The sequence below is a fragment of the Sander lucioperca genome, chromosome 11, assembly GCF_008315115.2.
Source record: "Sander lucioperca isolate FBNREF2018 chromosome 11, SLUC_FBN_1.2, whole genome shotgun sequence".
NCBI classification, from domain to species: domain Eukaryota; kingdom Metazoa; phylum Chordata; class Actinopteri; order Perciformes; family Percidae; genus Sander; species Sander lucioperca.
In genome coordinates, this window is record NC_050183.1 from 9,945,651 (window position 1) to 9,973,150 (window position 27,500).

At 40.9% G+C, this 27,500-nt stretch overlaps 3 protein-coding genes and 1 long non-coding RNA gene across 7 annotated transcripts in view; 2 read left to right on the forward strand and 2 right to left on the reverse strand.

The window, feature by feature from the left end:
• Window positions 1–11,199, forward strand: part of slc9a7 (solute carrier family 9 member 7) — a 39,889-nt gene extending 28,690 nt beyond the window's left edge. For 2 of the 3 annotated variants that reach the window (XM_031309455.2, XM_031309456.2), the window contains 4 exons: window positions 3,037–3,100; window positions 3,929–4,011; window positions 5,717–5,822; window positions 9,844–11,199. In XM_031309455.2, coding sequence (XP_031165315.1) covers window positions 3,037–3,100; window positions 3,929–4,011; window positions 5,717–5,822; window positions 9,844–10,104 — 514 coding nt within the window. In that variant the 3' untranslated portion in view covers window positions 10,105–11,199. The remainder of the gene's footprint in view (window positions 1–3,036; window positions 3,101–3,928; window positions 4,012–5,716; window positions 5,823–9,843) is intronic. The other variant, XR_004898828.1, reaches the window with a different exon arrangement.
• Window positions 11,200–13,059: 1,860 nt separating this feature from the next.
• On the reverse strand, window positions 13,060–14,966 carry LOC118496279. Its single transcript, XR_004898829.1, has 2 exons — window positions 13,861–14,966; window positions 13,060–13,235 (listed from the first exon to the last, which is right to left on the reverse strand). It is a non-coding gene; the product is annotated as an uncharacterized LOC118496279 (long non-coding RNA).
• A 1,367-nt stretch (window positions 14,967–16,333) lies between these two features.
• Window positions 16,334–22,232, reverse strand: chst7 (carbohydrate (N-acetylglucosamine 6-O) sulfotransferase 7). The gene is made up of 2 exons (XM_031309457.2): window positions 20,713–22,232; window positions 16,334–17,311 (listed from the first exon to the last, which is right to left on the reverse strand). The coding sequence occupies exon 1, from the start codon at window positions 21,995–21,997 to the stop codon at window positions 20,744–20,746; it is 1,254 nt and encodes a 417-aa protein (XP_031165317.1). The 5' UTR covers window positions 21,998–22,232; the 3' UTR covers window positions 16,334–17,311; window positions 20,713–20,743.
• A 36-nt stretch (window positions 22,233–22,268) lies between these two features.
• Window positions 22,269–27,500, forward strand: part of tubgcp5 (tubulin, gamma complex associated protein 5) — a 19,015-nt gene continuing 13,783 nt past the window's right edge. Inside the window, exons 1-7 of one of the 2 annotated variants that reach the window (XM_031309454.2) lie at window positions 22,269–22,923; window positions 23,039–23,092; window positions 23,722–23,830; window positions 24,036–24,132; window positions 24,242–24,321; window positions 26,159–26,294; window positions 26,431–26,548. In XM_031309454.2, coding sequence (XP_031165314.2) covers window positions 22,790–22,923; window positions 23,039–23,092; window positions 23,722–23,830; window positions 24,036–24,132; window positions 24,242–24,321; window positions 26,159–26,294; window positions 26,431–26,548 — 728 coding nt within the window. In that variant the 5' untranslated portion in view covers window positions 22,269–22,789. The remainder of the gene's footprint in view (window positions 22,924–23,038; window positions 23,093–23,721; window positions 23,831–24,035; window positions 24,133–24,241; window positions 24,322–26,158; window positions 26,295–26,430; window positions 26,549–27,500) is intronic. The other variant, XM_031309452.2, reaches the window with a different exon arrangement.

Below are 27,500 nucleotides of genomic sequence, written 5' to 3' on the forward strand. Positions count from 1 at the left end.
CTGTCCCTCGGCAGAAAAGGCAGTTGGACTGATCAGTCTCCCCGAGTTGGTCAAAAAAGTTCCTCAGAACACACCAAAGCGACGAGACGTAATATGTCTCCATAACAGCAGGCAGCGCTAATCTGTATTGTTGTCCAAAAATGAAAACCGGAAGCTGATTGGACGAATGCGTCACGTGGGTCTGTCTTCTCCGGAATTTCAAAGCCAGACCATCCTGGCGGCTCGATCAGAATCCGATCTCATATTTTACGAAAATAGTTTACTGAAATGTGTTTCTGAAAACATTTTAAGAGAGAAATAGGCCATGCAGTTAATTTCAGATCGACAAAGGTCAGTTTAAAAGATTTTCGTCAGATTTTGAGAGACTCTAGTCACGCTCATCCCGCCTGTCATTTCCGGGTTAGCACTCCACCAATCAGATTGGTCATTCAGTCCGACTGCCCGCCTTCCGATTCAACGTGTCAAATCGGCCCAAATGAAGGCCGACGGCTGCTTCGACTGACGACGGCACGGAACACACCGAACAGGCTCGAGTCACCGACCTCGCCAGACTGTCAGACAGCCGATAATCGGGTTGGTGTGTCAGGGCCTTAAGTGTGTGTAGTTATGAGAGGAGAAAGTCCTAAAAGGCAAGTCGGATACCCATACCCTGCTCCTTCTCAAGCTGCTAAGGTGAAAAGCAGAAGAAAGGGCTGTTCCTTATTCCCTCAGAAGAGATATCGCCTCTGCATGGCTGTCATGGAAAAGACTAAAGATAACTATGCACATGAGTTACACTTCCTACTGTACAGTGTCAGTTGTAGTTTCAGATGTAGCACAATGAAAGGCTACACGTCTCTGCCTTGGCCTCTGTCCACAAGGATTAGACTTGACTGCTCCACTCAGAGTTTATGTGAATTAAAAGTGCCCCTTTAAAATCTGCTTGTGTTGAGTTTAATCCTTCTCTGTTGGTAAGAGAAACCAGGGGGGGGGAATTATGTCCAGCTTTGACGACTGAAAATATGTGCTGCAGTAACTTTAAAGGAATTGATAAAGCTAACCGTCAGCAGCTGGTTAACTTTAGCTTAGCACACAGAATGGAAACAGCTAGTAAGTGATTGCACCTGGCCAAGAAAAGGCATGTAACCCCCCATAAAAGAGCCAGGCTAGCTGTTTACCCGCCAACAAGTCTTCTAATCCATACAATTATAGAGGTAGTTTATTCCTACCCTCTAAAACTACCCATATGCAATCAATAAATTAGCGCCCCTAACAGTGGCAGGAAATACGACCCACAGAAGCATTGGTTCCTCATATCTAAACCACGGAACATACAGGTCGCGGTTTTAAAGATGTCTATGTTGTGGACAATCACTGTTGTCTGTCTGTTATTGCTCCCAGTCTTTGCGCTAAGCTAACTGCCTGCTGGCTGTAGCTTCATATTTAGAGACATTAGAGTGGAATCATTGGCGATTTTAGACCCTTTTTGAGGGGGCTTAAGTTTTCTTTAAATTTAATCTTTTAATTTTAGTGCTTCAAGTTAGAGTTTGCGACTTTGTCTTGACAAACAATTACAGGTTCAAAGGGCTTGAGGGGGGGGTTTCGCTGATGCTACGCATCTGTAACCCCGTCAAGGAAAGGGTTAACAGAAACGTAGTGTTGGCCAATCAGAGGAGGTTGTGCCAGACTCCTGCCTTTGACTGAGTCTCTATCTGATCTGTCAGAGGGAGAGCAGGAGACGGTTGTGAAGTTTAACGTTGGTAGTCCCCAGAGAAGAAGTTGGTCATTTCATGGTGTAGATTAGAACCCAGATTGAAACGTAAGCAACTAAAATTGCTGAATGTTACAACATTGTGTCAAATTGGTCATTATTACTATGACTTATAAAGTGTCAGGTTTAGTTCCATCATAGTGTCAACAAACATTAACTGACATTGTTGTTCAGTAGCTAGCTCAGAGATTATCGACTAATGAAATTACTGATTTGGCGGGGGGGTTAACACTTTTGCAAGGCACTGTATCCATGTCACATTCTCATTAGGGGCTGAGCCCCCCTAAATGTCTGATCCTAGAATCGCCCCTGAGTGGAATAAACCTTCTCATCTAACCAAGAAAGTGAATATGCGGTTTTCCAAAATGTCAAACTATTCCGTTAAATAGTAATAGAATGAATAGACAGTAGACAGACACTACTTTATACTTGGTTAACTTTATAGCACCAGTTAAGCCCAACACAGTGGGTTGTCAGTACAATGATACAAAACAATAACAACGCACTGATTGGTTTTACTGGTGACCCAATGACCTGGCCAATAAAGCTGATTCTGATTCTGGTATTGCGTCAATGTTACATTGAGCCAAAATGGGTCCATTTTGACCCAGGGATTTTTAGTGTGTAGTTAATTCTGGTTTAGTTTGAGGGAAAAATATGAAAATGGAGCATGTTTTTGATGGCAGTCATACATAACTGATTTCCCCTATTGGTGAAAATTTAGCTTGTCTTACACAAGGTTATGGTTTTTTGTACTGCATCACAAGCCAAAAAGTTATTTGCTATTCCAAATCTCTCCCTCATCTGCGATACACTGAATTATGCAAACTGTGAAATATCCTTCAGCTTCTCACAGTTTTTGTTCAGTTTGTCTTGGATTAAATGCTAATTTACAGCATTTTTCAGCCATTATAAGGTCTAGCAGTTAGCACTTTGATGTGTGGGCTTTTAAAGACTCTGTATCTGAGCCACAAGGAGAACAAATCTGCATTCTGCAGGTGCAGTAGCCATAAAAAGATATAGGATTATTTCTGTTTCAAAGTGAACAGTCTACCAAATCATGTCAAAAACAGCAGAGCTCACAAGAAGGGAAATTACAGACAGACAGTATAAGGGGCTGGAAACGACTGCTGATTGGCATCTAACCAAATGTTAGCCACATTTGTAAGAGTGTTTGTAGTAATTTAGTTACTTCAGAGATAAATTGCATTTTTAATAATTGTTTTATATAGTTGTGTTTAAAAAATATATATATATTTTCTTTCTACTTTGTTCCTGTGTTACAGTGTTGGTGTGGACCCGGATCAAGACGCGGGGCCGTGTGGAGACAGCTTCCAGGTCTTACAGGGGGTGAGGATCTCATTCAGAACTCATTTATTATTCGCTTTAGGTCAACGCTAGTCTCGCTTTGCCAGACCTTCCTCCATAGCGCTGCGGAGGTGGGTCTGGCTACTCCACATAGCATTCCGAAAAACGTGCTCTGGTTTATTGGCATTTCTTTAAACCAATCACAATCTTCATGGGCATGGCTAGGCACCGAGCAGAGCCACAGTGCCTCTGCTAAATAGTCTCAGGAAGGAACTTGTTTTGGTGGAACATGTGTACGTTCAAAAGTAGTTTTAGTCGTGCAACAGAAAACTCAGATTGGACAGATAGTCTAGCTAGCTGTCTGGATTTACCCTGCAGAGATCTGAGGAGCAGTTAACCATAGTCCTCACAAATCCACCAGAGGTTAGAACGCCAACACAAAGAAAGCGGAAGGTAACTGACATCCGGCCGAAATGAGGGACATCCAGCAGAATTTCCGGTGGCAACGGAGCTATCCCGGAAGTGGAACGTCGTGGATATAGACTAGGTCAGCGCTGCTCCTGCCGCTGAAGCAGTTTTACTTCTGCAATATTATGTCGACGCGGAGCACAGTCAGCAAGTCCGAAGACATGGAAGTAGTTCCATTTGTCAGATACAAAATGACTCATTGTCTGAGAGCGATAAATAATTTTAATTTAAATAATTATGCTTTAAGATGAGAAGCAGAATGAAACTCAACCAAAGGAACCACATTTACTGAGTAAGAATTACCGCAATCATTACAGCTTGATTGCAACAATAATTTAAATCTTTTTCACAGAGCAAATCTTGAATATGAAAACATGTTGATTTTTCCATGTCTTTCTCCAGGATGGCCCCCAGGCTGAAGGACAAAGTAAAACCAAACAGGAGAGTGCGTGGCTCTTCAGACTGTGGTACACCTTTGATCACAAGTATCCTTACTGTGCCCTGCTGTACAGAACCAAAGAAAATATATGTATCATTTGCTTTAAAGGTAATTCATTGTTTGAACTGGTGCATGGGATGATTGTCCAGGGCCTATTTTCCCTTTGTACACGGTACAACCCATCAAAGTCACAATCACAACCAGTGTCCTTATTGGATCATCCTGGATTATGGGATCACAATAATATACATGAACCCATCAAATTTGTTGTCCCTGTTCAGACTGGCTGCAAAAACAGACTGACGTAAATGTGTTTAGAAGGAGAGAGGATGTGCTCTCCTCCCTCCTTCCCTCTCTCCGGAACAACTGCCTTCCCAGGTGGCTGATTGTGTACCTGCGTTTGAGCTGAGCAGCTGTGTTATACAGCGGACACTTTCTCCCTGGTGACATGTGCTAGACGCAGCTGAGGCAAGCAGAGTGGATTTCTCTCTAGTCCCAGCACTGCAGAGGCTGAGGTAAATATACATGACACAGGGCTTTGGTGCGGGGACTTTAGTGATTTTATTTCTGGGTGGCCAACTGTGCAGTGGACTGCTGATTTCAACAACTGAGGTAGATTTTTGTTCAAACATACATGTTCTGACAGGGAGCAGACAGCCTCTCTGCCCAAAAGAGGCTCCCGTGATTCGACCAGTAGTTGAACAGGGCATTGGGTTTCCCAGAATGCAATACAGCCTGACTAATTACAAACAAGAGCACTCTCTGGTGCACTGCTGCAAAGCATCACAAAATGACTTTGCTCACAGAATCCCATACATATTTAAACTCCAAATATATCCTGCTTGAAGACATTATGCAACTATTTTTATGGTTAGTTTCTGCAGGAGGAGAACTTCTCAAGGGAAATGACTGACTGCGCGGTCTGTTTTATTCAAAGTCGATTGCTAGACTAAGCTGGAATTAGCTTCTGCAAACTGTGTTTTATCAGTTATTTTGGTACCACTTTTTATATAAAGGCTCGATAAGCTGTAACTAATGGATTTAGTAATAGTAAAAGTTAATAATTGATTTACTAATGCTTAATAGATCAGTTATAAGCCTTTCAAATAAGAGCAACATTTGGGTTGCTAGGTTGTTTTAGAACAGTTTTTACACCAAATAATAATAATTACAATACTGTATTTTATTTTTATAGTGCTTTTTGCAACACTCAAAGACATTTTACGGAGTTTTTAAAAGAATACACACATACTATGAAAATTCACACACTAAAATACACACATTAATCAAACATTAAAAACCTACCTAGCAACCCAAGTTCTTATTAATGGCTTATAACCAGAGCCAAACAGAATCTGCAGATGCAGAATTCTGCAGAATTTTCGTCGATTATCTGCAGTATCTTAAATGAATTAAAACAAATTGAAATAAAACTTAGAATGTTAACACATCTCCACCCCAATTAGAAAATCTAAATTCCTCGGATTTTTATTGTGGATCACTGCTAAAAACAAAAAAAAAAGATCTGCAGATTCTGTTTGGGTCTAGTGATAACTGATCTTTAAAGCATACATGATTTATTAACCTTTTAATAAAGCATTAGTTTAAAGCTTGTACATCATTTATCAGGGATGTCATATTAGAAGTGGTACAGCTATGGGATATTAACTATATTAACTATACTCACACTTAAACCAGCCTTTGCAGTCTCGTTGAGCTCTTTGGGTCATTGTCCCTTAATAACTGCCCAGTTACCTGAAGCCCATTCTGACACACAGCGGCCCGCCTCTCACCACCACTCTGCCCGCCTACTGTGGGCCGCTGGCGAGCTGTCTGACCAGCCCCCAGGCGTATGAGGTGAGTGTCCACATGCACTAAAATAACAGTATGCACTAATACACAGTGACACTCCTACATGACCAGTGATCTGTGAAAAATGTAGGTTCACATTGTAGAAATATATTTTCACTGCATATTATCCAGTCAAAGTGTCAAACCCCCACCTCATTCCAAGGCCCATGAAGTGGGGGGTCGCCCAAAAGAATCAGACAGGAAGCTGGAAACGTGCAAAAACTGTGGTGTTGATTAACAAAACAATAAAAAAAATACTCAAGCAAAGGGCACAAAACCCTGAGAAATACAAAAACTTTAAACTGAGGCAAAATAACATCAAACAAACAAAACGGCAACCTCACAAGCAAGCCACCAAGTCCTTTCTATCTTCCCTTCTCCTGAAGCTCTTTTAACTCAGCCTCACCTATTGGACCCTACCACCTGCACAGGTAATGATAGGCTAACCTGAGAAAGCAACATTAACACTTTGTTTCTGAAAATACCATTAAAATGAGATAGATCAGTTACTGTTGACATTACTATTTATACATTCATGTGCACACTGTAACAAATTACCATAAAAATAAAAACCTGCGGCCCTTTTGCTGCATGTCGTTCCCCCTCTCTCTCCCCTTTCATGTCTTCAGCTGTCCTATAGAAATAAAGGCCTAAAATGCCCCAAAAGAAATAAAATAAATAAAAATTAAAAAACGGTATATTGATTATAGGTTGAGCTAACCTGGGAAAGCAACATTAACACTTTGTTTCTGAAAATACCATTACAATTAAATAGATCAGTTACTGCTGACATTACTCTTTATTTATGTGCCCACAACAATAGGCACCCCAAATATTATCATTATATTATTAGTCATTCACTGCAGAACTTGGCTTCATAGTAGGATTCAAACCAGTTTAATTGATGTTCCTGGGTACAGATGCAGGAAAACTGGTAAAGGAGGGGGAGTTGTAATCTACATTAGAGATCATTTAAATGCTCAGAATTTACGTTAGATTGCGATGTGCAAATTGAATATCTCTGTCTTAATGTTTGTCTATCGCCTCGTATGCACTTTCGGATTATGGTTTTATATAATCCACCTGCTTGTGACAGGACATTTTATGATAATCTGGAGAAATTACTTAAAATAATCTCCCATAAATCTGAAGTTTTAATTTTTGGTGATTTCATCATTGACTGGTTAGATAAAAGCAAAAGAACACTCAAAATGTTGATGACTTCAGTCAAATTACTAAAGGTGCTACACCAACTCTACCAGATCACACATTGATTTAATTTTCTCCATCAGTCAAGAACAAATACTTAAGTCATATCATTTTCTGACTGGCATGTTGTGTTTTGGGGCATTTTTTAGGCCTTTATTTATATAGGACAGCTGAAGACATGAAAGAGGAGAGAAAGGGGGAATGACATGCAGCAAAGGGCTGCAGGGTGGAGTTGAACCTGCGGCCGCTGCGTCAAGAAGTAAACCTCTATATATGGGCGTCTGCTCTACCAGTTGAGCTACCCAGGCGCCCCTGACTGGCACATCTGATCATAACATGATTTGAACATCAAGGAAGTTGACAAAAAATGTTTTCCAACTCCCAGTCAATCCAAACCCTATGTACTAACCATCCCAAAACGATCTTCCAACTCTGGAGAGTGAAATAAATAAAATACAGTGGGATAAAGTTATGGATAAAGATAATGTACATGATTGTTGTGATGAACGTATGAATATAGTGGAGGGGATTTTTGGGAAGTTACTAAAAAAAAAAAAAAACAGAAGAACTCAAACAGGAAATCGTCCTTACCTTGGGTAAATGAGTCAATTCGAAAACTTCTGAAACAAAGGAGGATCTAGCTCTACCAACTGTGATTAGAAGCTTCTCAAATAATGACATGGCTGTATACAAAGGTCTAAGAAATTGTGTTACTAAAGAAATAAATCTATTATTATATCTCAGTAATCACAGAGGCCAGAGGAAACTGTTCTGCAATGCGGAAGCAAATAAATAGTATAGCAAAACCATTGATCAATTGCAAAGGCTATCTGTGAATACTGATACTGGTTCTTCTCTCAGGAAAACAGTAATAGCGTCAAAGTATTCTCAGTGCCTGCCAGTAACACACAAAGCACAACGCTTCAGCAAGAGGAAAAAATGGACAGTTGAGAAGCCTTTTTGCATTACAAAAGGCCCTTTTCAGTGCCACCTCAATGATGATCACTGTTCTGAAAGACACTACGCTCTGATATTTTAAAACCAGAAACACCCACCATACTCTGGCCAATTCCCCTTTTCATTTTTGTGAAATACTTTGACTTGGAGGCTTTTGGCTACTATACTCTCCTTTCACAGTAACCCAAAAGGCCTTGCACTGTCGGGTTATAAAATCTAAATTGCATTTCTTTACTGCAAAGTAGACATACTGTAGATTGTCTGTCATTTAAATGTAGTTCTGTCCTAAGCTCTGGATCCATTAATGTTTTCCTCTCCTGGTTTGTTGCTGTTGGGTTGCTAGCCGCCTGCCAGGCGCGCCATGAATTTAGGTGGTTGTTCATATAATCAGGACCGTCCAGGGCTCTGTGTTGCCAAGTGGGGAGAGGCAGGATTAAATAAAGCTCCTTGCATGGTTTCCTCTTCGGTCATGGATATAATGAAATGGGGAGGGAATTAAATGTTTCACAAACAGGATAACTTTGGTTTCCATTAACCCCAAATTGTATAACATTTAAAATGTGGTTGTAGAATATACTTTTCAGGCTTGAAAGCTTTGAAAACTAACTAACCCTAACCCTAAATGTAACAATAAATGTAACGTGTGCTATAAATGAAAGGCCAAAAGGCTTTGAAAAGACTCTCTAAAGGAGGGAGGATAACGCCTGTGCCACAAACTGCTGCTGCTACTGCCAGCCCTATCTTTCTACATTGAGTTTGTCCTGCATATATTTCATAATAAAAGCCAATTGTTAAGAAATTAAGGGATTCTGTCCACATAAATGCTAGAAGGCTTTTAATTCTGTCTGACATATTCTGCATATACATATGATTGTCAAAAGATCATTTTGACTGGTTTTTTTTTAGCTGTGAATCACGCATCGCACAGAAAAAATAGAGACCTTGAATCTCTAGATGAACCGCAGCTGACATATAGACGAGTCACGCTGCTCATGTGGGCTGTGTGGCTGCTCCCAGCTGTTAACATGTTGTAGTATTGATAGCTGCACAACGGTGTATGTGGGATCAACTCAAAATAAACTACAGTGCCCACATTCATTGTAATACAATCACACATTAGCATTTGATATTCATTTATAATGAATCTAAATGGTTTTTTTTACTTCTGCATTTAACATTTGTGTCACTATTTTTTTTTTTAAGTCACCATACTTTTTTTAACTACACGAGGACTCTCTCCCCCCCCCCCATTTCCCTTTCTGGATAATTGTTGGAGAGAAGGGATTATGTAATTACTTTCTTTCTTTCTTTTTTTTTTTCCCGGTCCTTTCATTTGATTCATCCCTGTTGACCCGACGTTGAATCATCCTGTTCCCCCCGGGGACATGGGCAGACTATTGATTGTCAGCCAGTCAATTAGAGCTGGGAGAACCTCATGCTACAATTTTAGAGCTATTCAGTACTTCAGCACCCTGCATGCAATTTGTGCTTTTAAATTGGGTGTCTCATTTTTCTAACAATTCAAGTCCATTTCACAACTGGCAGCACATATACTAGTTCACTGTATGGTTGGTTTGCATGTTATTGTGCAGCCTGTGGTTTCCTATGGTTTTTGTTTTTTGAAATACAGTTGCTGCAGTACAGGCCACTAAGTGAATGTCTCCTTTCTTCCCTTCTGTAAATCCACAGTGTCCCTTATGAGCCTTTGCACTGTTGATTGTTGTTGTCAGTCTGTCCACCTGTTCACACCACACTCACTCTGTGTGTGTGTGTGTGTGTGTGTGTGTGTGTGTGTGTGTGTGTCTGACTCCCCCATGTTCTCCATCCCTTCCCTCATGTTCCACTGTGAATGTGTTTTCAGAACCACGAGCAGCTGAGGGACCATGACTCTGACCTCCGTAACGACAGCGACCTGACGTTCACCTTCGGCGACACTGCCATCACAGCCAACGGGGCATCAGGCGGTGGCGCCGACGCAGCCGGAGGCTCGGGCTGGAGCGCCAACGGCAAAAGGAGCGGCAGCACCTCCGAGGAGGCGTTGGAGCGCGAGCTGGACTCCCGCGAGCAGGAACTGCTGAGCCGCGGCACGCGCCTGGTTTTCCCCATCGAGGATCACATCTGACCCTCGCCCTCCTTTTGCCTGCACCGCCAACCTCCCTGACCTGACCCCCAGACCACCTCGCCCTCAGCCCCCCCCCAGCACATCTTGCGGGCAGAACATCCAGTCCTTCAGAGATAAGACAGAGAGGAGATGTGGGAGTAGACAAGAGGGGGAGGGTTCCCTCCAGGCCCGGGAGCAGAGCTCAAGGAGCATTTCATCCTCATTACAAGCTGGAGTTTTTTCTTTTTTTAATCTCCAGAAGTCATGTATCCTCTGGAGCGTCAGGAGATCGTGCTGTTATACTGCGATTTTACTGATGGTTTCCGAAACAGGAGGGACACCTTTATGCAGGATGTGAGGACAAAATAAAATATCCACATGCGAGATTCAGTCTGCATTTTTGAAAATGTTTAGCTGGAGTGGAAAAGAAGAAGAGAAAAAAAAGGCCTGGCAGCCCTCTCTCGCTCAGCATGTGATCTGATCAGTTTCAGAGTACACCGCTGAGAAAATGCTAAGTGGCTTCTCCGCAATCACACCCCATCTACATGTAGGTGCAGAAATGAGGCCACACTAACCAAACTTGAATAGTTTATAGATCAAACCGAGTTATCTGGCATATTTGTACCATTCATCTGAAGCTGCTAATGACCAGTGTTTGGTATGTTTGTGAGGATGTCCTTTATTTCACACAAACGCATCTGTGTGGAGGAGACTGTGGCATGTGAGAGAGAGAGGCAGTGAATGTGTTCCCCTCTCAGCCTACACAGCCCGTCATGGGCAAAGTAACGGGTGAAGAATGTGAGCATGTAAATAGCTACAATGCAGAGCTTTGTTCCTCTCTAGTGGGACCGCTTCTTTCAGTGCATTACATCCCATGACTGTTACAAATGTGTATCGAGTCTTTGAACTGGATGTTTTTCTGTGTGCTGGGCTGGTTTTCATAACGATAACATGAACAAGGAACAGAAGGGTTTTGATGCTAATTGTATTGTTTCTTATGAGATGATGCTGATTTCCTAAAACAACAGACATGAGATGTGCCCTCTGAGCAATTTCAGCACTGTGAAATAAAGAGCAGGTCTTCATCATAATTTGGAACGCTTTGCAAAAATTCTATATTGCCTACTGATTTTAAAAAATATTTAAAATGATCAGATGCATCCCTTTTATTAATTATTTTCAGTATCAATAAATCTGTTAAGAATTTTCTCGGTAATCTATTAGTTGTTCCACCCCCCTTTTCCTAGAGGGGTAGGGGTGGGGGACGGGGGATGTTTAGGGCGTGATAGCAGGTCAACAGTAGATTCCACATAGAAGTGGTATACAGCATCTGAAAGCTGGGGACCTGAGGATTAATGCAGCTCAGAGCTGTGTGTCAAGTATTTCTAGTTATAAGTCAGATATAAATATGAATTAAATTGTGAAAGTGTATAAGAGCTTAGTAGAGTTTATGATGGCCATTGTCATGCTCACTTATGTCTCATACGTTGTGGCAGCAGTTTTTGGGTTAATAATTATTTTTTACACAGAGTTGGTGCACAATTTAACCATTTGACCACTTCTGTTCTGGAAACTGCTCAGAAACCCCCTTATGGTCAGTATACCTAGGAAAGCCATACATCCTCTGAGTGCCCTAGGTCTGGAGTTTGTGGTTGTACAGTTTCATGAGGCTGTGAGTATCCAAGAGGTCACGACACAACATTATATACAGTGACACAAGTTTCAGAAAATGGTCTCACTAAATTGAAATGGCTGCTATGGGGACTAACATCATCACACATGAATACCAATTGTATTCATGTGTGATAATGTTAGTCCCCACCCCAGTCTCTCATTGAATCCACAAGAGTCTCAGCTTTCCAGACACACCCAATGTATGCAATTCCAAGATGCAGATTCCAGTATGCAAAAATATTCAAATACGCCATTTTAGAATAGGTGAAAATACCACATTTATACTGCATGAGAAAAACTGCATGGTTATTGCCCAAACTGCATGGGTTTAGCATAAAGTGGACACGTCCCTAAAGGGGAGACTCGTGGGAACCCATTGAACCTGTTTTCATTCAGATATCTTTTTTTTTTTTTAAGTTTATTTTTTGGGGCTTTTCCCTTTATTTGATAGTGACAGTGGATATACAGGAAATGGAGGAGAGAAAGGGGGGATGACATGCAGCAAAGGGCCGCAGGTCGGTTTCGAACCCTGGCCGCTGCAAAGGACTCAGCCTACATGGGGTGCACACTCTACTGGGGGAGCTAGAGGCTGCCCCTTTCGTTCAGATATCTTGAGGTGAGAGGTAAAGGAACCTATTTGAAAATGACCATGCCAGTCTTTCCCTCGCCAAAATGTAGCCTAACTTTGGAGCATTATTTAGCCACCTTCCTGACACGCTATATTCCATCATTAATAAAATGTATCTGACAACTTTAAACTTAAGTGTTCAAACTTTCAGACACGTACAACTTAACAAGAAGAGCAGCCATTGATACAAAACACTGACCAGCGGAGCTTGATAAAGAAAGATTGCACGTAACCTCACCGAGCAGTACTCACCCTTTACCTGCATCAGCAGTGTTTAAAAATGGTGTCTATGGTGGCTGTTTACCTTATATATTAACCTCAAAAATCTGTTGATATTATTAGCACTTAAACAGAATGATAAGATGAGTTGATCTCATAAATCACCAGTATACAGGTAATTTATGTCTTTGTAATAATCTAGTGTCTCACCTTAGTTCATAGCTGTATTATTAACGGACGTAGATTTCTAATTTGTGCAGTCCTATTCTTGTTTAAAGCCTTTTTTTAAAGACTACATTATTTGTCAGCATACATTTTAATTTAGCAAACAAAATCCCATAGACTGACTTTGTAGAACATGATGTAATGCTTTTGTGTATGATTATGTCAAAGCAATAGTTTTGGGGAATTTATTTTTCTGACGGAGAGTTAGATGATAAATGAAATACTTTTTCTCATATCTGTAATATACCTCATATGAAGCTATAGCCTACAGCCAGTTAGCTTAGCTTAGCACTAAGACTTGAAACAGAAGGGAAACAGCTAGCGTAGTTCAGTCCAAAGGTAACAAATTCCTTCTAACAGAGCCTATAAAGCTAGCTAATTATCACATTACAGTATAATTAGCTTTCTTAATCTGTACAAAAAACAAAGTGTAAAAACTAAAAAAGATTAAGGGATATATGATACTTTAAAGGTGGATTTTGTTACCTTCCAGTTGAGCCAAGTTGCTAGCTGTAGCTTTATATTTACAGTACAGTCAGTTAGCTTAGCTTAGCACAAAGACCTGAAACCGAAGGGAAACAGCTAGCCTATTTCAGTCCAAAGGTAAACAATTCCACCTACAAGAGCCTATAAAGCTAGTTAATTATCACATTACAGTATAATTAGCTTGCTTAATCTGTACAAAAAACAAAGTGTAAAAACTAAAAAAGATTAAGGGATATATGATACTTTAAAGGTGGGTTTTGTTACCTTCCAGCTGAGCCAGGTTGCTAGCTGTAGCTTGATATTTACTGTACAGACATGAGAGCAGCAATGGTCTTCTAACTCTGCCAGAAAGCTAATAAGCTTATTTCCCAAAATGTTGAACTATTGCTTAAAACTCATTGTGCAGCAACAACACTTCGCAGACACACTCATTGGCAGTCACTGCACAAAGACAATGTGATATAAGCTTTGATTACAAAAAACCTGATCACCCATTTATCTGACTTTATCTGTTTTGGTACCCTATTACTGCACGTTGTCTCAACATTAGATTAGATCTTGTGTTCATGGCAGGTGTGACATCCAATGCAGCACTACTACAGTATGATGACATCAGTTCACCTGTGGCTAATGAGATAACTGGTTTCAAGATCTATTTTAGTTATCTTCAACATGCAAATCCTCAATACGAGACAGTATGGTAGAGGATTAGGGCCACATGTGAAAAATGTTTTTGAATTCTGAGTTTAAAGTCGGAATTCTGACTTTAAAAAAACAACCAAAAAAAACAACTCAGAATTCTGACTTTTTTTCTCAAAATTCTAAATTTAGAATATTAGAATTCAAATAGCCTAAATTTTTCACATGTGGCCCTGATCCTCTTCCGTACGACAGTGACCTGCTGCATGAGTCTCTGTCTGGCATTTGACTACAGAACACTGAACCTTATTGTTTTCCTACAGGTTGATTTGCATCGCTCCATGTGAACTGTACAATATTTATACTGCATCAATTACTCTTATGTGACCTTGTTATTACATTTCTTCACCGTTTTTCGTGAACCCTTCCTCCTGCGCAGCATGATTAAGAGGGAAAATATTTGGTCATATTTCCCTCTCCTCTAGATGTTATATTTAGCTTTTATCTAATAAATGTAAATACAAGCGTATTAGCTGTGAGACTTTTCTGGGTTAACAGAGCTGTACCCAGGCCCATAAGGCTGGCGCTCTGGGAGTACTAGGAGGAGGTTTTTTTGTTCTTTCATTTTTCCGGAACTTGACACATTTTGTGTTCCCTTTTAACCACGTCTAGACATCCGTACCGCTCCCCATTTTAAATTCACCACACAGCACGTGTCGCCTTTTGTTTTCTACTTGGACGGCACTGCACACAGTGGCTGCTGCATTTATGTATGAGTACACAAGGGCAGGTGTGAAAGGCACGATTGTGAAAGGGGAGAAGCCCCACACAAGTGTTCATGGCTCACTGGGGACCTCCAAAGAGGAAATGAATTTAGTTATGTAAGCTGTTGCCAAGCTGTATGCACTTAACCATGGCTATTTAAATTCTAGCTGGAATGAGAAGTAATGTGGAGCTGTGCTCTCTGTCTAACATCTCCTTTTCACAGCTTTTCCCTATCCAGGACATTAACAGAATCCCTTATTGAATCCCTGTTAGAATTGGACTGATGCTTACATCATCTCTTCTGTGATATAGACACAGCTTCAAGATACAATATAACTTACAGCAGATATGTTGTCTCCAAAAATAGACAGAATTGTGATTTTTGATCATGTCTGTTGAGAATTTCCTTTCCATTCTGGCTATATCTATTAACGGAAAAGAAAAAAGACAGACCAAGTACTCTCATTTGTCGCCACGTGCAGGAGACAGTTTTTCCTCGAGACGTAGTAGCACCTTATGGACAGCAACATCATGGACGACCTAACTGGTGGCTGCAGGAAAATAAACGAGCAGAGTTTGGCACTTTACCTCAAGCAGAGGACACTCGTGGGACTCTTACATAACCTTCATGTGCACTCCTATCGCCAGACTGTTGTGCTGTCAGTTGTCTTGCTGGCTATATTTACATGCTCTCTGTGTACCTGAGAAATATGAGATGTAGCTCAAATGTGACTATGTGCACCTGTTGTTTTTAGTAGCAACTGGCTGCCTGGTTCTACCATACCATGGTTTGCATGTCAACATGTTAATAAAAATTTACAAACTTGTGTTCATGTTGGTCTAAGAAGCACTCAAAGGCAGTTTGCATTCTTTAGGGTTAACTGACATGCATTTGTGCTCACCTGTAACTTGAAAACTGTTTACGTTACACATCTCCTGCATTGTCATAAAAGTTTAATAAATTTTCATAGATATACCTAAAAAAAACATGACTTTTTAAAGAGACCCCTATGCTCCATAATTGGCTCCTATTGTTAACTTGTAATGCCACCAAGACGATTCAGATGTCAAATTATGTTGTCCTAGAGGTAAATGTTATATTTGATATATTTTAGTTATTGATATTTGAATTCAATCCCCATAGGCATCTATTGTATGAGTATGCAAACTCCATTCAGATTTCAAAATATGCACTAATGCACACTGATCAACTGTGAATACGCACATTATAATACCATGTGCAGTTATATACCGTAACATCTGAAGGCTCTCAGTCATCCAGGTCATAGATATCCCACGAAGGGTTAAACTACAGGGCAAATGAACTTGGTTAAAGGTGCTTTCGAAGACATTTCTTCAGTTCGAACATGAGAGATGAAACATCTTCGGAGCACCTTCAATAAGTCCAGTCCAGCCCTTGAGTTTAACCCTTCCCGGGTTATATACTGTAACACATTTAAGTCTGATGCAGATTTGTTTTAAAGCTCCCATACACTCTCATTGGATGACTCAACCACTACATTAAGGGGAATACGTTTTCATGTGATTATAAAGTCATCCAAAAATCATGCCTCAGCATCAAAGTGCACAGCAATCACACACATTTCCCTCCTCTAGTTTTTACCAACTCTTTATTGAGGTCAGTTTAAATAATAATGTCTTTCTTCGGCAACAGAACATCTTCAGGCATTCCAACCTAGAAACAATAATTACAGAACCAACTTCTAAAGTTGAACACGTGGATGCTGGTAAACTTTTGACCCCCTTCTCTCAACACATCCTTAGCCGGAGGGACGTCACAGCATTTTACAATATTTAAGACAAAAACTATAAACAGTAAGAATGATACACAATATGAATCAGTACCGTCTGTTGTGTTTGTGAAAACCTGCAAAAAAAATTCATTGGCAGAGGACGGAGGCAGCTCTCCAAGACACGTTCGGGGGATATTAAACAATTTCACACCCACGTGAGTGGGGCGCTGCAGCTGTCTGGATTCCTGAGGGGCCGGGGGTGGAACAATAGTTTCTCAGTTAGGTCTCTTATCCAGAAAATACTGTAGTTTCTTCTTTCAAAGCTCTCTACATTGGCATTGTTAGTGAGCCAACTGCGGTTAAGTCTTAGGCTGGACGGGTAAGCAACGCAGGTGAGAGCGAACCCAACGCTGCCACCCTGGATCCTGGCAGTCATCTCCCAAGAAGGACCCATCTGAGGCTTTTTATGGCACTTGCCTGCAGGGGATTTGAGGAGGGATTAGGGTTACTTAAAGGGACAGAAGGATAGAGGCAGCCTCACCTCTCTCTTCTTGTTTATTTCCTCTCCCTCATTCTCTCTATCTGCATACACCCTGCTGGTGTTAAACATGTAAAATAATAATAAAAAAAAACAAAAATAAGCTGCCTTCTCCCCATTTCAAAATGCATCTGTCTGTGATTGGCTGATCTTTCCACTTGGATTTTCTCCAGTTCATCGAGCCGCCTCGGCTGAAGGAAAACAAACCCAAGAGCCATGCTTCGGAGCTCCCAGCGGACCACATTCCAGCTGCTTGTTTTGCTATTCCACCTTTTGCCCTCAGCGTTGAATACCGGGCCCCTGGAAGAGTAAAACAAAAAAAAAAGTCAGCTGAGGATTAAAATAAAATGTTTAAGTTATTATAAAACTGCATGCTGACGCACAGAGGACCACAAAGGACCACAAACACTCAATAGGATTAATAATGTCCATGACCTCCATCAATAGCTCTACAGCAGGGGTCTTCAACATTTTAAGGGACCCCCAACTACATATATTGAATAAAATGAAGTTGCATATTAAACTGGGCCTACAATAATGTGTGGGCAGCCTGATGCCTTTATACATACCTTTTAGTACATGGAATACTAAGCTATTAAAATAATTGTTGGCATGATTTTATAAATCACTGTTGTTAACAATGTTAAACATAGATGTGGCCCAGTGAATCCTTAGGATGAACTATATCTGTGGATGGCTACCTTAGTGACTACCTTAGCTATCGGCCAGTAAGCCTATCAGCAATGCGTTTGTCCCCCAAATAGGCTGATTTATATTTGCTAATAATATGTTGAATTCATGTTAAGACATTTTAATTTGTGAAAACAAACTTTCAAAAAACGAACAATAATTTGGTGCCCCAATCACAAATTCAGAAGCATTAGCAGGTCAAACAGTAGATTTCTGCAGCAGAAAATCACAACTGTGAGATTCAGCAAATGATTTGTGCCTACAGCAGTTAGACTTCACAATGAAAGCCTGAAACTGTCTCTGGCACTTTAACTTCTCCTTCATCACTGCGAATATTGCACTTTAGATACTAATTGTATTGTTGGTTATGAATTGCTTATTGTTTGAGTGTTTTACGTATCTGTTGTCTGTGAGTACTGACCATATTTTAAAGTGTCGTGTTTCTTTTCTTTTAAGGAGATGTGTAAGACCTAGGGTTGGGCATCGTTTTCATTTTAACAACTCTGATTCCAATCAGATCAATTCCGGTTCTTATCGATTCCCTTATTCCGGTTCATTGAGGGGTGGAGTTGAAACGGGTCACATGCTTATTTCACAGATAAGAGGAACATTTTATAATGATTCAATGGTGATTCACAGTTTTACCGGTCTTTTTCAGCCACGCTTTAGAGCACCGCTTCCTGTGCTCCATGGCTGTAACACAACGCGCGCCTGGCCGCTACGGAAACCAAAACGTTCGCATGTTAAATTTGGTACCGATGATCGGCTTCAAAACCAAATTTTCTAAACGATTCCAATAAAGAAACGATTTCATTGGAATCGTAATTTTTTTAAACGAAGTTGGAACCGGTTCTCGATGCCCAGTGAATGATAAAGTTTACTTTGACTCTGCAGTAACTCTGAGGACCCCCTGTTGGAGATCTCTGCTCTACAGTGCACGAGTCTGGGTGGAGGCGGTGACATGAGGGGCAACCCGCTGCTCCATACTAGCGGCTTGCAGGCAGTCCACCTGCTTGTGAGAGCTGGTGGTGACAGGCTGCTGGGAGCTCTGTCCCATCACGGACAGCCGGATACAATGATCCCCTTCTTAACAGCAGCAGAGTCTGAGGCCCAGCGAGCCGCTGCCAGCCCCCCGGCTGTCCATGAGAGGACATGGCATTGCCAGGGAGAAAACAATGAGGCCTCTATTAAACAGCATCAGTCGCTCATTAAGGAGGGAGAAACATTTCTGCGACTGTCTCGCTCTGATGGCTATAAAAAAATCTGTTAAAATGGGGTCACTTGTGTTTCAAATGGCAACGCTGGAATGCCTGAAATTATCAGAGGCTTATGAGCATCCAAATAAATATGCATCCTTTTACTGTAACACTGTGTTAAGTCTAACAGGTGATTCATTACCTAAAAGTTTCACATTAAAAAAAGCAACAGCATCACAGTCACACATTAATAGGTAATGAGTGTCTAGCAGAGCTGGTATCTACAACACAAGAGCAGAGTCCATTGTTATCTCCGCAACACAGTTATCAGATAATCTGAGGCGGAACTGTAATGACAAAGATCATCACAATCAACAGGTGGTGTGTATCAAAGACTGTATACTATGCCAGTAAAATCACATTCAATCAAATTAAATAAAAAGGCCCCATTCAGACATATTTTATGACATAAAAACAATGTGTCTGCTATGGTTTTTCAACAAAAAAGGTAATTAACCTTGCTATTTTTTTTTAACTTGCAGTATATGTGCACTGCAGGCTTCAAGTTTCCACATCACACTTGTGTAAATTGCATGTTGCACCATGAATGGCTTCCAAACTCATTGTGATGTCACAAAACCATGCTTGTATGCACACGTCTTACAGAGAAATGTTCCTCCTTCAACAGATGGAAATGAAAACAGAGTCTGTGAGTGTCAAACTGTGCACAGTGAGGATCAAACATCCAAGTGAAGGAACAACAGGGGGACTTTAAATGCGTCAATTCAAACCATGGTGCTGCCTGCAGTGCTAATGAATAAAAATGGGACAGTTCACTGATCCCCATGTGTTCTCTCTGTCAGCGGTGGAATGTAACTAAGTACATGTACTCTAGTACTGTACTTAAGTAAAACCTTGAGGTACTTGTACTTTACTTGAGTCTTTTCTTTTCATGCCACTTTCTACTTCTACTCCGCTACATTTTAGAGAGAAATATTGTACTTTTTACTCCACTACATTCATCTGACAGCTTTAGTTACTTTACACATTAAGATTTCTGCACATTAAACACATGTAGTTTATAAAGTACAATAATAAATAAAACACTTAGTTGATTAACAGAACGGTTTGGATCGTTTCCAGTTTCTAAAATGTGAGGCGTTTTCTGTTTTGAGTACTTTTACTTTTAATACTTTAAGTACATTTTCCTGATGGTAACTACATATTTTTACATTTCCAATGCAGGCCTTTTACTTGTAACAGAGTTGTTGTTGTTGTTTTTTTTTACAGTGTGGTATTAGTACTTTTACTTAAGTAAAGGATCTAAATACTTCTTCCACCACTGGTCTCTTCACCTCAGTCAGAGGGAGGAGAGAGGTCAAGGATCAGCCACAGAGCACAGCAGCAGACCTGGAGCCTGAAAGATGCTTTCTGTTTAACCACAAACATCCTGTATATGTTAAAGAGCATGCACAACCCTGAACAGACTAGCTTCTCCCGCTCTCTTTTACCCATCTATCTACCTCTTCCTCACACACAAACACTGTTCACACATACACACACAATTTGTTAAGATGTTAGTTGTTTAATTTAATCTAATGAGTTTTAAATATATTTAAATAACTGTCATTGAAATAAAATGAAACGCCAAGTTCAATAAACTACTGTGACTGCAGTGCTTGAGTCAGTTGAGTTTAAAAACAGGATGTGTATATGCACCAAGGGCCCTCTTCTGTTTTCTTTCTCTGCCAAACTCTGTTGATTTTCAACCTTCATACCTGTTGATTAAACCCCCTTTGCTTTGTGTGAGCTCACCTTAACCACTGGATTCCCCATCATGACATCCTCATGTTGTTTTGTCCATGTTGCTTTTCTCATACCCCAGCTGCCTCATGACTTCGCTGCAGTAGGCCTCCACCTGGTTGATCTGCACCACGCTGAGTCGCTCCCTCCAGGCATATATAGCCTCTTTTGCATCCCTGGACGATATCAGGAACGGCTTGTCCGACGAATAGCCCTGGCCGCGCGTCATGTTCAGCGCAAACTTCTCCAGAGCAGGGAAGGTGGACAGGTTGGAGAAGTGGAGCAGCCTCTGGAGCTCCTCCATGGGTTTCAGGACCAGGTCCTCGTAGCGGAGGCGGAGGTAGTTCCTCCGCACCCAGAGGGGCGCGTTCATCACCAGCATCATGTCACTGAGCCAGTTGTCACAGATGAGCTCCATGGCGCTGGAGACGTAACTCTCGGCCCGGTTCACCCTGTTGTTCGGCACGAGCAGCCGCTTGTACTTGTCGGTCTGCTTCTTACTCCTTAGCACCTGGATGCTCTCCTTCACCAGAGCCTGTTTGGACTTTAAGCGGGAGTTGTGCACGGCCCTCGGGTCTCTGAAGAGCTGAATGACCTGGAGGTTTATCCCTGGGTCTCTCATCAAAGGAACCAGCGTGCTCAGGTCCAACACGCGGACTCCTTTGATCACCATCACCGGGTACTTCTTACACTCCTTCTCCAGCTCCCTAATGTCTCGCCTTTGGCACTTTGCGCACTGGTCCTCTTTCACCAGCCCGATTTCGTGTCGCTTATGCGCATCGCACAGCGGCTCCGAGCATATCACCTTGTTCATTTTCCAGCCGAATATGAACGAAGTGGTGATGTTTTGCGAGCCGGCGTAAAGTTTGAGGACGGAGAAATCGCAGCGGTACAGAGCGTTCATCATGTCCCGCACTGCGCCCTGGAGACTGGCCGCATCCCCCGGATACAGAGCCTGCCATATATGCCACATTGGCTCGTATAGGTAAAAAACATCGGGGTGCTGGTTGAACAACTCCCCCAAAAAAGAAGAGCCAGTCCTCCAGGTGGCATGCAAGTAGATGTGTATCCGAGACTGGCTCCGGTTGACGGCGTGCTCCGTCGCTTCGCTTGCGTTAAGTTTGTAACCGTTATCCCATAGCAACGCTGTGTTCTCCGAATCTGGGCATCTGGGCTGTTGCTGCGGCAGTCCATGAACGGATTTATCCCTGTAATCTAACACGTACGGGATTAGCAGAAGTAAACCTGAATATGCCAGGATTAAAACCAAGTATTTCTTATGTAGCCTCCTCTTCATTTCCTGTCGCCGGGAGAGGGCTTGCTAGCTACTTCTCTAAACGGTCGTCACAGCGGTTTATGAGCCCCGCGGTCTTACGTTACAGTGTCAGTGAAGTTGTGTGTGTGTGTGTGTGTGTGAGAGGATAAACGTGGGGGGGATTAACCACGCCCCTTTAAAGACAAAACAACCAGATTATCTCGCTTTCCTGTTCACACTTACGCAGTGAAATAACGTTGCACGATAAAAGTAAGCGTGTAGTTTGTACTTATCCCTTTGTGAAAACAGACAAAAAACATATATGCATTAAACTACGTAGGGTGAGCACCGTTAAATATCAAAGAGCCTTGAAGAGAAGAGGTTCCACGGTTGCTACGTACTGTAATTTGCTGGAGTAACGTACAATGGATTGTGGGACATAGCGATAAATTAGTGCTTCCTTTTAATGGTGTATTTTGTTGGTTGTGTGTTCTTATCACTAATCATTGAACGTTTTCTCTACACAAGTTGACAGTTTTAAACATGAACTTTTACATGGAAATTTAAACATATCAATGTTTATGTTGCGCATGCGTATTCATCCTCGTTTGTTGTTGGAGGCAAACGCCGCGCGGTTGTGAAATTGAAGGAATCAGTGGAAACATAGCTAACGTTGTCGTGCCTTTGAAATAAATGGCACTATCTACCATTTTATCTTTCGTGCTAGCCCTTTAGCTTGCAGAGTCACCAGGCCAGCAGCAGGACTGACCAAAAGCGAGTTCTACTACATGCTTGTAACGTCAAGCTAACTGCAGCGCCACTGTCAACATCAACATGACACACTGGAGCACCTTCGAAAAGGAGACAGAGAGAGAAACGAAAGCGTTAATAAGATGTATCAGCGGGGTCGAGGATGAGGATGACCAGAACTTTCAGCTGGCACTGAAATTTGCCTGGACTAATTTCAGGTGACATATCCATTGACAGGACTGGAGCTAGCTTGTCAGCTGCTAACATGTAAACCAACGTTAGCCACAAGCAGTGATGCTATAGTATGCTAGTTATAGGTTTGTTTCTTGACAGGTTTCATCGTTACTTGGACGTGGACAGCCATAAAGTCCAACGCAGTATAAGTGGGTGAGTGAGTCTGTGGTGCTTGTTGCCCTTGTTCTGTCTACTGTATTTTACAGACGCACAACAGTTTTATATTTCATAAATAAAATCAGAATCTGTTTTATTGGCTAAGTATACTTACATACACAATAAATTTGACTTCGGTAGGTGTTAACTGAACTCTCTTTACATTCAACAAATAGACATGAAGTAGTAATAAGAAAAGACAAAAGACACACAAAAAAGAGACAACAATATACATATAGGCACATATCAACATAATATACAAAATTACAAATAAGACATAATATCGAGACAAGGGATGTAAAGTGCAAAAAGTAATAGTGGAAAGTACTGTGCAAGATGCATATTGGAATGATAAGTATGTCATGTGTAGAGAAGTGGGGATCACCCCTCTTATCCTCAGTTCAGTAGAGTGATGGCAGTGGGAAAGAAGCTGTTCTTCTGTCCGGTTGTTTTTGTGCGCAGGGATCTGTAGCGCCTGCCAGAGGAGAGGAGGTTAAAGAGTGTGTGCAGGATGCCATAGTTGTTATATTAACACATGACATTGCCATTAGAAAGATCATGTTTTTCACTCTTCCTTATATTACACTACAGGTCTTTTACACAACACTGTCTGTTGTGTTTTTCAGAATCTATGAAAAGCTCATGGTCCACTCAGATGTGAGTAAAGCAGAAAGCTGGATGAGGCTGACTGAAGAGTTCCTGAACACACCTTTACCTAATACAGATGGAACAAAGGTATGGCAGTCTCGCAGACATAGGCTGACCGAAAATGAACACTTATTAGTGGAGTGAGGCTATGATCTAACGCTGCCCTCAAGACAAATCCCCAATAAATACATATTCTCCTGGGCCATGTTTTCTCAGGCCAAAAGCCACAGCATCCTGACAATATATGTGAAAAATGTCATACAGGAGAGTTTGCTATGTGTTGTTTTTGCAGAGTGATGTACACTACAGTGTCCTGTCACTGCTGCTCTTATTATCGGGGTCCCCCTCAAACACAAACTTTACTGAGAGACCCAGGGTAAAGGAGGCCGGTGAGTTGATGTCTCACAGATGCTTAGTTTTACTAAGTATAACTTTTAAATTATTTTAAAATGCTTGCATGTCCAAGTTCATTATTATCGCTTTATCTTGTGTCTACAGAAGAAGTTGACAACTTTGACTGGGCCAAATATCTGATGGAGGGTGAGGACATAGACATTGGACCATATCCAGATACTCCTGTGAGTAAATCATAACATAACCCACCCTTTATGGACATGAAGGGTGCAGGGTTCCCATGGTCATGGACAATCTGGAGTCATGGAATTATTAAAATCCTTGAATTATTTTTGAAAAGTCGTGGAATTTTGGTTGTATTTAATTGAATTAATTGTTACAGTAATCTTCCGTGGATTACCTTCCACATATTTATTTTATGCAGCTGTTGACGTAACGTATCTGTAATATGCATCAATGCTTGACAATGTTTTGTTCACTATCACAAATGTTTTTAAATTTTTTGTTCCATCTCTACCTCCTTGTGTGCCAGCTAGCTGAAATTACGTTTGAATAGAGTTTAAATCTGGTATGTTTGAATAATTCCAGGTTAGTGTACATTTAATATTTGAAAAACCAAAGAACTGGAGAGCTTCTTGGGACTAGTGTTTGTGAAAGTTAGACGGTGCTCTTTGGTAGGGGGGCATGAACAGATCCAGTGAGCATCAAGAAAAAATCCAAGGCCATCGTCTTTAAAAAAAAAAAAAAAAGGTAAAGTGCCTTTATTGCATCTTGCAAATTCTAACTAGAATAAAATTAAAAACATCACTTAGACGCATTTCGGCTTCCAGCGATTACAGTGTTTTTAAATCTTATTCTGGTTAGAATGTGCCTGATGTTATTAAAGTGCTCATATTATGCTAATTTTCAGGTTCATATTTGTATTTTGAGGTTGTACCAGAATAGGTTTACATGGTTTAATTTTCAAAAAACACCATATTTTTATTGTACTGTACATTGTTGCAGCTCCTCTTTTCACCCTGTGTTCAGGTCTCTGTTTTAGCTACAGAGTGAGACATCTCATTTCTATCCCATCTTTGGTGGGAGTTGCACATGCTCAGTAGCTAGGTAAGGACTACTAGCTAGAAGCTAACGCTGCTTTAGCTAATACCACATCAGCTAGCTGTTTCTCCAACTTCGGCCTGTACGAGGCAGAATTAGCCGGGAGACTTCTTCTAAACGAGGGCACACTTCCAACTTTGCGTGGAATACCTGCAGAACAGGGACATGGAAGTAGTTCTTTTGTAGATTAGGGTGAATTTGTGTGTGTTGTAGCAGTGTTTTGCCACTAGCATGCTAGCGGTTAGCCACCTCGTTCTTAATGGCAAAACACTTCTACAACACACGCGTTCACCCTAATCTACAAAAGAAATTGTATAGAACTACTTCCATGTCCCTGTTCTGCAGGTATTCCACGCAAAGTTAGAAGTGCGCCCTCGTTTAGAAGAAGTCTCCCGGCTAATCCCGCCTTGTACTACTGAAGTTGGAGAAACAGCTAGCTGATGTGGTATTAGCTAAAGTGGTTAGCACACACCAAATGTTTCGGCCGATGACGTAGACGGCCCTGCCGATTTTGAGCAGTTCACCTGGAGACTGAAGGCAGGACACATTCAGAAACCGTATCTCACTCTAAACAGCATGGAAGTTTTTTTTTTCCAAGTTTGTATGCGTGTGGAAGCACCAGAGACACAAAATAACACTCCAAAGCCCAGAAAAAAGTGATTTTTTTTTCATAATATGGGCACTTTAAGGCATTTGACCTATTTTCTAAAAATTATTGGCTTGGATTTTTTCTTGATATTTGATATTTCATGGCTCTCTAATGGCCGATACATCTTGTATCTGTCATGGAAAAGTTTAGAAATTTTGTCCATGAAAATGTGTGGGGAAGTGTGTTGTTGTATTGCACCATTGGTGTGTAGTAGCTGTAAAGCTGCAGTGAAGTAGGCAATCCAGCAGAAATAAAGCGCCCCCCGTCTAGTTCAGATGGATTTCTAAATCAGTCTTGCCTGTTTTTTTTAGGAGTGGTCTGAGGAAGAGAGCGAAGATGATGACAGCCAGCAACCAATCAGCAGGGAAGACTCTGGGATCCAGTTGGACAGAACGCCCCAGGAAGACCAGGACAACAACAACAAGACAGTTCCAGTTACATGGAAAGGTGAGACAGCTCACGCAGCATTTTCATAAACACACATTTGCGTGTGTACATTGAAGCTCTTTTTGAAATTGAAAATAATATTGTGTGTCTGTCTCTTTCTTTCTTTCTTTCTTTCTTTCTTTCTTTCTTTCTCCAGTGGGTGAGCCTGATGCCCGGGCCTGGCTTGAACAGCATGTAGTGACACCGTACTGGGTGGCTCATGCTCCTCGTTTTCCTCACAGCTTGCATTTACACTCCAACTTGCTCAATGTGTGGTAAGTAAACTTTTGTATAGGACTTAAATTTAGAATATAGTATGGAGTCATTTTTTTTTTTTTAATTTCATTTATTTATATAGCACTTTACAGCAACCAGCAGGTATCCAAAGTGCTTAACATCAGGAACCAAGAATAAAACAACATATCATACAATAAAAAGAATGAAACATAGAAAACAGTAAAATCATAAAAGGTTACATAGAAACAGGAGGAGGAGAGGGAAATAATCACACCACTACTACGTATTAAAAGCCATTCTAAACAAATAGGTTTTGAGTTTGGATCTTCTTTGTAGAAATACTGATATCAATATAAGCTTTATAAAACTAAAAGTATTTTGGCCAATGGCCTATGATTTAAAAAATAAAGCCATAATATTTTTTGTAGTAATAATAATAATAATAATAATAATAATAATAATATATAACAATGTTGTATGCCATCATGAGATTGAGTAGATAAGATTGCATGTGCATTTTTAGCATTGCCTGACTCCCCATATGTAAATGTATTACATTTACTATTACTACTTTATTTTTGCAAAAGATTTGTGTTTTATCTGAAATGTTATTTCCCTACGATTGGTATGCAGCTGTTTTTCTGTGAAAAACATAAACTGCTTCTCTCATAATATGACTTTTGTCATGTCAAATTGTGACTTTATTCTGATCATATTATGTTTATTTAAAACAGAAGAAGACTTAATTCACATGACTTTTTGCTCCCCCCTCCCATTACGTTGCATTGCATTTAGGCCTGTCGCGATAGTCAATAAATCAATTAATCGCACGATAAAACAAATGAGCTCGATAATTTTTCCGGCCGCGATAATTCCCATTTGCATGCTTGTTTGTTTTCCTTCTCTCTCTCTCTCTCTCTCTCTCTCTCTCTACCAAAGAGACTGGATGACCACTCTCGGTTCCTTAGCGTAACGAGGAGTGAACCCTCT

Coding starts and splice junctions, on each gene's coding strand:
- chst7 (XM_031309457.2), bottom strand. CDS start 21,997: ATGAAGAGGAGGCTACATAAGAAATACTTGGTTTTAATCCTGGCATAT.